General features: G+C 38.3%; 1 protein-coding gene across 1 annotated transcript; it reads left to right on the top strand.

Moving 5' to 3' along the window:
- The first annotated feature begins 6,232 nt into the window (after positions 1 to 6,232).
- LOC106633475 (pro-adrenomedullin) lies at positions 6,233 to 9,927 on the top strand. The gene is made up of 4 exons (XM_014337910.2): positions 6,233 to 7,227; positions 7,471 to 7,586; positions 8,034 to 8,159; positions 8,482 to 9,927. Exons 2-4 carry the CDS (start codon positions 7,483 to 7,485, stop codon positions 8,765 to 8,767), a joined length of 516 nt encoding a protein of 171 aa, XP_014193396.1. The 5' UTR covers positions 6,233 to 7,227; positions 7,471 to 7,482; the 3' UTR covers positions 8,768 to 9,927.
- Positions 9,928 to 10,518: the final 591 nt, after the last annotated feature.

Genomic DNA, 10,518 nt, shown 5'->3' with positions numbered 1-10,518 from the left:
CACACACACACACACACACACACACACACACACACACACTCTCTCTAAGGAAAAGTTGGTTAAGGAGTTGAAACATGTTCAAGGAATTCTAACTCAAGACTGACACAACTTAAAATTACAGTTGCTAAAATCTCACCACTAGATGTCAGTAAGTTGCAGATGCAGTCAACTGAATTTTGTTTTCTTAACCCTCCCATGTCAAGTACATAGCTACGGTGGACGCTGCAGGACTAACAACTCTATAAAACTTTGTGAAAGAAGTCGGATTAAGTGTATGAGTCACGATGACTGATGATGTTAGACTGAGGTGAGCCACAGACAAAAAAATTCAGTTAGATGGAACTGGGATGTCCATCAATTTGTTGGAAAACACAATTACAAAATTCGTTTTTTTCTGTTCAATAAGCCCCAAAATGACTGACTGTACCTTTAAAGGCACAGCTTACGCTGCGGTGACACCTTCAACTCTGCTGTGTCTACTCAGAGTTAAACTGTGTCTGAGTGAAAATATATCTGAGTTTAATAACAACAGACAAGAAATGTTCAAGGTAAAAGAACTTTTCTCTCTTTTTTTTTTTTAACCTAGCAGCGATGAGGGGACACCTATTGTTGAACAAAACAAGCGTCTCTGGCATTAAACTGAGACGTTTACAGAAAAACAGGACAAGTTCATGAATATTGTTTGAGTTCATAAAGCTGAAAGTAGCAGTAGCAAAAGAAAGAAAGAAAAAGAAACAATAACAATATGGCTCCACAATAGACTCCACCAGTGCACATGTTAGCAAAGCTGGTAAATAAACAACAACCCCCACCCACCCCCTTTAAATATTGCCAGAAATGTTTTTTTCTTTTCTTTTACCAAGAATGGCCTTAATACTCTGTCCTAGAAATATAGCTATGTTAAAAAAAAAAGCTGCAAATTTCACAACATTATTCAAGGAGGGAAGAAAAGCAGCTGAGAGTTGGAAAGGTTCAGTCTTCAAATCTTCACAAGAAAACAGCACCTGCAGAGTCAGAGACGATATTAAAACGCTCAAATGTTGCTCGGTGGTGGTTGTTTTGATACCGCGTGTGTCAGGCAACTAACAGGTGTGAATCTGTGAAATATTTTATCTGAATATTTGATCATAATTTGGTTCGTTAATGCCAGCTTGTTACAAAAGCATGCATGTCAGAGGTTGTTAGCACGAGCAACAGCTGTTTTGAAATCAAGCAGAAGCACGACGCCCGTGCTGACAACACAATGTTGTGTGAGATTTCTATAAATGTTTACAAGACTAAGAAGTAAGATATTTATTGGCCAATGGTGCAAATGTAAAATTTATCTGCGCGGTTGACAGTGTTGTTAATAAATATCAGTCAAGACTCTGCCAGCTGCTGAAGTTTCTGGCTCTCAAAGCCCACTTTCCATCCTACATCCCAAAATGCCAGTATTGGAATTTTAGGAGTCTCCAAATGGATCCCTGACGAGGGAAAAAAGCTAATTTAGGTGTAGGGTGTTGTGGGATACATCTAAATACAACTAAATGACCACTGATGCAGGAGGTAAAATGAGCGACCCGTAAACACGATCGCTCAAGCTTTAAATTTTGTAGCGGTGTATGTTGATTCGTGTTAACATTGGAGTAAAATTTAGCTTAGATCCACCAAGGTCTTCAAGACACAAAACCTTATAACTTAGAAACTACGATTCTTACTTCTTACGTGCGGTGTGCATTATCAACAGAAAGTCCCATTTAAAGGTTTAAAATGTCAAACGTGACCTCTGACCTCTCCTTTACTGTCAGTAGATTGATCGGGGATAATAATGCTACACAGAACTATTTAAAATGATGTTTCTTCCTGTCATTGTTTGTATTGAGAGCGTGTAGGCATATGGGAAATAATATTTGGGGATCCTAAACATCATGTCATGTTGGACTGCTGACCTCTTCTTCAAGGTAAAACCTTCAACTTTTAAAATGTGTTTTATCTGTAAAAGTATGCTTACATTTTGCTGCTTTTCTGCTTTTGTTTTTATTTGCAACATTTAGGAAATGAAATCTAACATGATGAAAATGGATTAAACTGGTGACTCCATCAAATGGACCAATCTGTATGCAAGAAGGCTGTGTCGGGGAAAAGGAATATAAACCAGAATTTTCTTTTATTTTTCTGAATTAAAGCAAAAAGTCTAGATTGTGAGTTTAATGTGATCCCTGTTTCCTTTTGGTGTAACTGAGTTTGACATCAAGCAACATGCTGAACAAAAGTTCCCAATCTGGAATGAATATTATGTAACATTTAAATGACCAGCTGTTTTATTTGGTACGTCATACTGGGAATGAGTTCTTTGGCCTTCAGAACCTGACTTCATTTTTTAACCATCCTAACAGATTTTGCTCCACATTCAGAATCAGAACCAGAAAGGTTTTTTTTTTTTGCCAAATGTTGAGCAGGTTTACAACATTAGGAAATTGCTGCAGTATTTAGTGCAAAACATACTGTAAGACAACACTTAAATAAACATAAAAATAAGTGCTAAGCAGATAGATAAATACATGAATTTCCTGTAGAAGGTGCTCTGTTGGATTGAGATCTGGTAACTGTGGAGGCCATTTGAGTGCAGTGAACTCATTGTCATGTTTAAGAAACCAGTTTGTGATGATTTGATCTTTGTGACATGGTCCATTATCCTGCTGGAAGCACGCTGTCATAAAGATGAACACAGTCAGTACAAATACTCAATAAGCTGTGGTGTTTAAATGGTGCTCAGTTGGTGCCCAAAGTGTGTCAATACAATATATCCCACACCACCAGGCAGGATGGATTCATGCATTCAAGTTGTTTATGTCATAGCATGACTCTGCCATCTCAGTGTTGCAGCAGAAACTGAAACATATCCAACCAGCCATTGTTGTTCCAAATATTTGTTGTCCAATTTCATTGTGTTTGTGTGAAAGATGGCCTCAGTTTCCTGTTTTTAGCTGAAAGGGTTGGTCTTCTGCTGCTGTAGCCCATCGTCTAATTTAAGAGAAGAGGTGCTCTTCTGCATATTTTGTTTGTAATGATTGATTGTTTGGGTTAATTTCACCAATCTATCAGGTCGTGGCCCTCTGAACACTCTCATATCATCTCTGGCATCATATTGTCTCTTCTTCCAGGCCGTTATAGATGCTTATGTGGGGAAAATCCCAGTAGATTCAGTAACACTCAGACCAACCCGTCACTTTAGGAGCGACCTAAATCAATACTCATGTTAACTAAAAGTTGAACAGGGATACATAACAAAGTGCCAGGTGAGGTGATTTGAAATGAACCAAGCTACATTATCCATTAATGTAGCTTGTTTTTTTTTTCTTGCTTTATTGGCTAGGCAGACAAAAAACTGGAAAAATAAGTCATTAAATGCTACTGAAAAAACAAAACAAAAAATGAAATGGAAGATATGGATTTGTGGACAGGTGTGTTTTAGACACATAACAAGTTGAAAGTATCTATAACTGATTGATTGATTGTAATCTGTGTAATCTGCGTGTCTGTTTTCCAAACAGAAAAAACCCTCATATAATAACTTTCTGTTTGTTGGAAAGGAACAAAAAGGAATGTAAGGGCCCCACATTTAGGAAAGCACAATTCCAGGAAGAAGGCTATTGCATACCAGAGCAAATAAAGAGTTAATAAAATTCCTACAGTGCCTGCCCTTTTATCTCAGTAGTAATAAAAACAGAGTGAAATAAGTAACTATGAATAGACCATGAATATCACATAATGGATGTCTGCCAAAAGTGAGCTCACACTGTGTTCTACTGACCCTTGGCTGTGGAAGTGTATCAGATTCACCCGTCTCCAAACCAAACACTACACTGTCTTTGAACTTGTCAAAATGTATTAATGAACAACAACAACAACAACAACAACAACAACAACAACAACAACAACAAACTGATTTGGATTAGTACACTTTGTTTTGGAAATTCTGCAGCAGGAAATGCGCCAACAGCTTGCAAAGCAAATAAAGTACAACTAATTTAAGAACGGGAAGGGATCACGTTGAAACAGATCACTGACTCATCTTTTGGCCCATGAAAGCTGCAGTGGCGTTGCCATGACACCACTGTGTACATGTATTCTTGGCATCTAAACTCCGATAGACCACAAAGCTGACACCTGACAGCGGTACTGAGCTTCTAAAAAGTTACATCAGCTGCTTGCAGGTCAATACATGTTGAAGGCAAGATATTATGAACAAACTGGGAAGAACTTTTAATCTACTACTACTAATACAGTTCATCAAAAGACGCAGAGAAAATAGAAAATGTCTTCACTGCTTTTAAAAGAAGCTTGTTTGTCATAGTTTATTAAACAGAGTCACTGTTGAATATTTGTTTAGTACTGTGCTATAGCTTTTAGTAGGGTAGTATTGCAGTATTATATTATACTAGGGAATTTAGAAATTATATCTCCTAACTTTCTCTATAAAAAGGTACTTTTTGCAATTACCCAATGCAAATTTCAACTAAATAAAATTCACCACTAAAGGGCAGCGTTTCACCAAAAACATATATCATAAACTGCTGTGGGAAAAATTAAAACGCAGCATTTATTTTGAGTTCCGGCGCAAACTGTTTGGTAGATAGCTATGAAGCACAAACTGTCTACTCCAGTGGAAAGCTCCCCTGACACTTTCATTTTTAGAATTGTACCTTTTTTTTTTTGTAAAACCCCAAAAGTTGATTCTGGACGAGGCATTTTCAGTGGAAGAAATGTTTTGTCACTCATCCAACTGACTTCTTCAGTCTCCACTAAGTCACTTGGATGAGCGACGAAACGTTTCTCCCACTGAAAACGTTACATCCAGAAGAACAAAATCAACTTTGGCCCCACAGGAGTTAGTGTAAGAGCTGGAGTTGGAATAACATTCTCTTACCATTATTTGCTGTCCCATTTATTAGAACATCTGTCCTTCCACACTAATGTCAGTTTATTTGTAAAATCCTCACATACTGTATATGGGTTTTAAAAATAAGTAGAAAAGAAAAATAAGATACTGTACGCCTACCCTAGATATAATAATCTTAGGCTTGATCTTTACATGTTGTATTTAGAAACAAGAAAACTTCTACACCCATCGCTCTTAACCCGCCACAGCAAGTTTCAGGTTAGCACAATATATGCAGCTGTTGAAACACAAGCAACAGCAAAGACGATAAACTTCTATGGGGGATACAGGAACAAGGCCTCTAGAACACAGCACAGATGATTCATTTTACCACACCTTCTTTTTAAGCCTGTTGTTGCCACGACCACAGGAGGTGCAGTTTCAGTTTCTGCGGGTAATAAGCCTGTGTACATACAACACATAGTCGGAACCACAATTGGACCCAGAAGAAAGACAGATGCATGCGTTCATGCATTGGCTTTACAATTTTCAATACTACTTGTATTGCGATAATTTATTTAAGTATTTACACCATCAGAGTGTGCCAACAAAAAGGCAGCTCAGCTTAGAGAGAAAATAAACAGTAATCTACACACAGTCCGTGTTTATTGGCTTCAAATCTTGACATTTCCACAGTTTTTAACATCGCGTTTCTCCAGCCTGGGAGCACACCACCAAAACCTACAGTGCCATTAGCTACGCACTGTACTTTTTAAAAAAAAAAAATTACTGTGGGGATATAAAGGCCCATCAAACAACTGAACATCTGGCCTACTTTGCTTGTGGCGAAGGCATTTATAGTTGAGTTAACAGAATCGGTTCTTTCAAGGATGTAAAATTGGCGCACTGTGAGGCAGTTACTCATTCTTTTTTTTAAGGATGCTCCAAACTAGCCACTAAAGAGATCATTACTCAAATGTTTTACATGGAAGAAAAGGACAGGCTGCCAAAAAGACGTGTAAGGCAGTTTATGGGCAGTATTTTCTGTGGAAGGGAGTGAACTCCCTTTTCCTGGACTTTGGCTTGTGTTAAAAATAGTGCGTGTTGTAGAAATGCACTGCAATCAGAAATAGATCATATCCATAGAAGCATGGTGTGGGTTGTGATATGTAACATCGAGTCAAGTCGAGCTGATTTTAAGTTTAATATTGTAGTAAATTAAATAATAAATTTAATAGCTAACCTTAGCCGTTAGCTCGTATCATTTTTTCACATTGCACCGCTAATTAATGAAGCATTTTACGGTTTCTGATCATTCAACATAGAGTACATGCCTGGCAGCTACATCCCCAATCTGGAGGCCTAACCAAGTTTTTTTTTCTTTATTTTGGTAATTTGCAGTTTTGATGCAAAGATCGGCCTCTTAAATATCTGAAAACGTTAGCTGTAGCGGACAGAGATCGAAAAACATGTTTAACCTTTATACACTTCGTTAATTAGGATGCCTGCAAGCAGCTACCAGTGATTGAGAGCAGCACTTTGAACGATTTAAGAGATCACTTGAAAGTGCACAAAAGCACACTCTTCTTTCCTAAATTGCCACACTGCATGCGGTTGCCATAACAGCACAGCGCTAATTTACACATGGTTAGCTTTTTGCAGCTATTTAAAACTAACAGATGGCTCGCTAACACTCAAACGGAGTCATCCAACACACACATTTCAATTTATTTCAGTTATTAACACATTTAAACCCAAAATAACTGCCTTAAAGCATGCAAGACCACAGAGTGTCCTCTGTTAACCCCTCTAAACAACCGATTCCTTCACAGTTGCTGAAAGAAAAGACCAAAAATATGTAAATGGACTTGCAAACAAGTCTTCCATTTACACAATCAAATACAAACCTTTGACAGAGAGAAGCAATGTAGTTAGGTTAATTTGCAAAACCCCTGAAATGCAAAAAATTCTTTCAACACTTTCTCAAAGAGAGAGGTGGGGGGTGGAGTAATAAATCAGAATTATGTAAGTATCTATTAGTCACGCTATTTGCGGACTGCTGTGTTGATTATAGTCTCTATCTACGTGTTTTTGGTCTGACTGACTGTACATGTGGGGTGGATGGGGTTGACATGAACTGTCCCACAGTCCCTCCCACTGGGTATGGCATTCAGGTACAACTCCCTCCCTTCTACTATAAAGCCTCTCATGTTAGCAGCATAAACTTCAGACTTCAACTCATGGTAAAGTCTTTACAGCTTTCACCAAAAAACAACAACAAAAAAACCACACAGCTAAAGTAGTAAAGAACAAACTTGGATGTGCACCATTAATTTTGTACATCACAACACAAACTAGAGCCAGAGGTAAGTGAATTTGTCGCTGATTTCTATTTGAGTAAGTTTTGTAAAGAATTTAAATTCTGCAAAATTGGTGAAAAAATTCTGAATCACTGGAAGAAAATATTTTATTTACTTATGCTGTTCTGTGCAGAAAACTCTACATGTTACTGCAATAATGTGTCTAAAAGAGCTTCATCGCTCAGATGTTGTGGTAATAGATAAGGCATGACCGCTTCAGTGCCATTTCTGTCTGTTTACCATTGGCAGCTCCCAGCCAACATGAGATTATCTCTGCACACCATCATCTGCTGCTGTGTTTTCACCACAGTCCTGCCATTGGTAAAAGGCGCCACAGGAGAGACCAACGCCAGCCTGAGAAAAAGGTAAGCTCTCAGAACATTGTGTTCATTCTACATTCATCTAGTAGAATAAGATGCCCACTGTTGGTAACACAAGGAACTTTTATGCCAAGTAGATTCTGAATTTTAGTTTTTTCTTGACATAAGGGATTATTAAGCCAATAATGATAGATATATGTTTGTTTTTTTTACTCGAATATAGTATAGCTACATCAGCACTACATTTCATAATGGGCAAAGTTGTAGTGTCTTCAGTGGACACTGTCTCTGAATGTCTTTGACATTTATTCATTGCAATTTCCTTTTACTCACTACATGTACGTGTGTATGAACATATTTAGATTGTATAAAGTGCTTTGAGTGGTTGAGTAGAGTAGAAAAGTGCTATATATATATATATCACTTAACATCAGTGATAATGTGACAGAGTTGAAGTTTTGTGGTTAACTACCTATTTGATCTTTGTGGCAGGTCTAGAGTATGGCTGCAGAGCCATATGAAGAGAGACTTGCGCAGTCGCTTAGTGACAGGCGATGACCAACATTTTGGTGGACCGCAGCAGGACAGGCTTGCCAAAACTCTCCCAACCCCATCAAGGTAACAAGAAACATTGGATTGGTGACCTAGAGTCACATAGTCATTCAGTGTGCTCCTAGTTATTTTCCTACTTAGAATACCCCCATGGCATTTATGAGAGGTATTCAAATTTTAAAAGTGTTAAAATTCAGAATTTTGAAGCATCTATTTTTGTTCAAGACGCTACAAATGAAGTCTGAAAATGATCCATTCTCTACTGGATAAAACATGCAAAAATCTAGATATGAAACATTTTGGATTTTACACACTGTGAACATATTATGTGTTGCCAAGCTAGACTTAACAGCACCTCTAAAGCAGTAAATCTTCCCCTTTTTTCCAGCTTTGGCCCAAATATAAGGTCCAGGAGGTCAACGTCAAGTCAGTCTGGTTGCCTTCTAATCACATGTATATACCACGACTTGTTCTACCGATTGAGCCTGACAAAGAAGAACGCTCAAACAGACACCACTGCTCCTAAATCAAAGATGGGACCGGGTGGCTTTGGACGTCGCCGCCGCTCACTTCTGGATGCCACTCAGCTCGTCCTCGAGACAGGAACGCATAGATGGAGCACGGAAACTGGTCAGCGAGTCAGCAACCCCAAAAGCACCCACACGGTGGCCTAGGGCAGGCATGAGAAAGCAAAGGAGAGTCCCTGTTGGGGTTATGTGAGCACTGCAGATGAAGATTAGTCCACGCAGAACTTTTATTCCACAGATTCGGCGCTAGATATAGCGAAAGACTGGCTGCTACATCTGCACAGCCCATCGGAGGAAGCTCAAACCACTCTGGATGAAAGGAAGATTGAAATAAATCAAACTGAGACGTTTGTGTGCACATGCTTAGGTTCAGGTTTCAGTGTCTCTGAACAAGTGTTTGATTTATTGATGAATTCAAGCCAGACCTATGGGACTTGACAAGAATGTCTGTCTCTTCTTCAGCATCCAAAGCGAGCTTGGCAGCTGAGACAGAAGACAATTCATGTGGATCTTCTCCGAAACACAAAGCTTGGAGGAACACATTCTGCAACAAGGGAGCCTTTTTATTTTACTTTTTCTTCAAGGAATCAGCATTACTGGGCCCCAAACTATCAAATGCAGAATCCTCACAAAACTGAACTGAATGTATCGAATTGCTTGTTAGCTACAATTTTTATATATAGATAAACATATAAAATATGTACCTTATATGTTAAAATATGAAAGACTACCTTATAATGTATGCAACTATAATTTCCAACAACAAAACTACATATTAAACATCTTTAGTTTAACTTCAGTGAAGTATCTGATGTATCTGAAATGTGTCAATTTTTTTGTTTTGCTTTTTTATTTCTATGTATGTATCTAAACAATGAGTTGTACCATTTGCCTTCACTTGATTACACCTTTTTGGAACTTACGCATATTTAACATGTCTTATGCATATTTATCTGCACCTGAAGCAAAGCAGGCCTTTTAGTTTGGGGCTGAGCTTTCACTTAAAGGGAAGGAGAAGGATTGATGAGCTGATGAAAGTGCTGTGCTGCCATCTAGCTTTGCAGCAGGCTTATGTGTAACAAATGCAGGCCAAGCCATTTCAAAGCATCTACTTTGGTGTGTTAAAGGTTTATCGCCTCCTATATTTGAATGTTATAAATCATAATCATTTGCTCACAATTCAGCTGAAATTACTTGAAAAGGTATTACTGAACCAGATTAATGTCTTGCTTCGAATACCAGGAACTGTAATAATTTTCAGTAATAAATGAACAAATAAAACAATAAAATAAACTTGAAGAAACCTTTCTTCTGTGATCCACATCAATTATTTACCTTGTGTGTGTCTGTGTGTGCGTGTGTGTGCGTTCGTGTTAGGGGGAAATACATGGCGTGTCCCTTGTCATTTAAGGATTGCGTGTGCTGTTTAATAAAATTAAACTCTGAGTCATATTGAGAGCAAAATATGTGACCCAGTGGTTTACATTCCATTCTAAAAATAGCACTACTCATCACCTGCACTGTCTCAAGAAACACATGTACTAAAATTACATTTGTATTGGGTAAACATGTTGCTCGGATTGAGTAAGTTCGACCTCTCGGGACAATAAATTACGTTTTGGCACAAACGTGACAGTCCAAGTTCTGCTTAATGGAGAGGAGAGTGGTGTGCTCTTTTATATATTAGAAACACTTACATGAGGGCTAGAAAGATATAATCACTGTGGAATGTGACCCCCCACCCAACCCACACACACACGCACACGCACCTCCCTGTATGCTGAGTGGTCACAGTGCCCTGAAATGATAAACAGATTTGACATAAATGACATAAATTTGACATAAAAAAATCAACTTCCCCTCTAGGAGGATTAAATGCTACGATGGTCTCTGGCTTT

The sequence above is a fragment of the Haplochromis burtoni genome, unplaced genomic scaffold (assembly GCF_018398535.1).
Source record: "Haplochromis burtoni strain Fernald_Lab_line unplaced genomic scaffold, NCSU_Asbu1 Contig_197, whole genome shotgun sequence".
Classification (NCBI taxonomy): domain Eukaryota; kingdom Metazoa; phylum Chordata; class Actinopteri; order Cichliformes; family Cichlidae; genus Haplochromis; species Haplochromis burtoni.
This window is presented reverse-complemented; position numbering and strand designations above follow the sequence as displayed.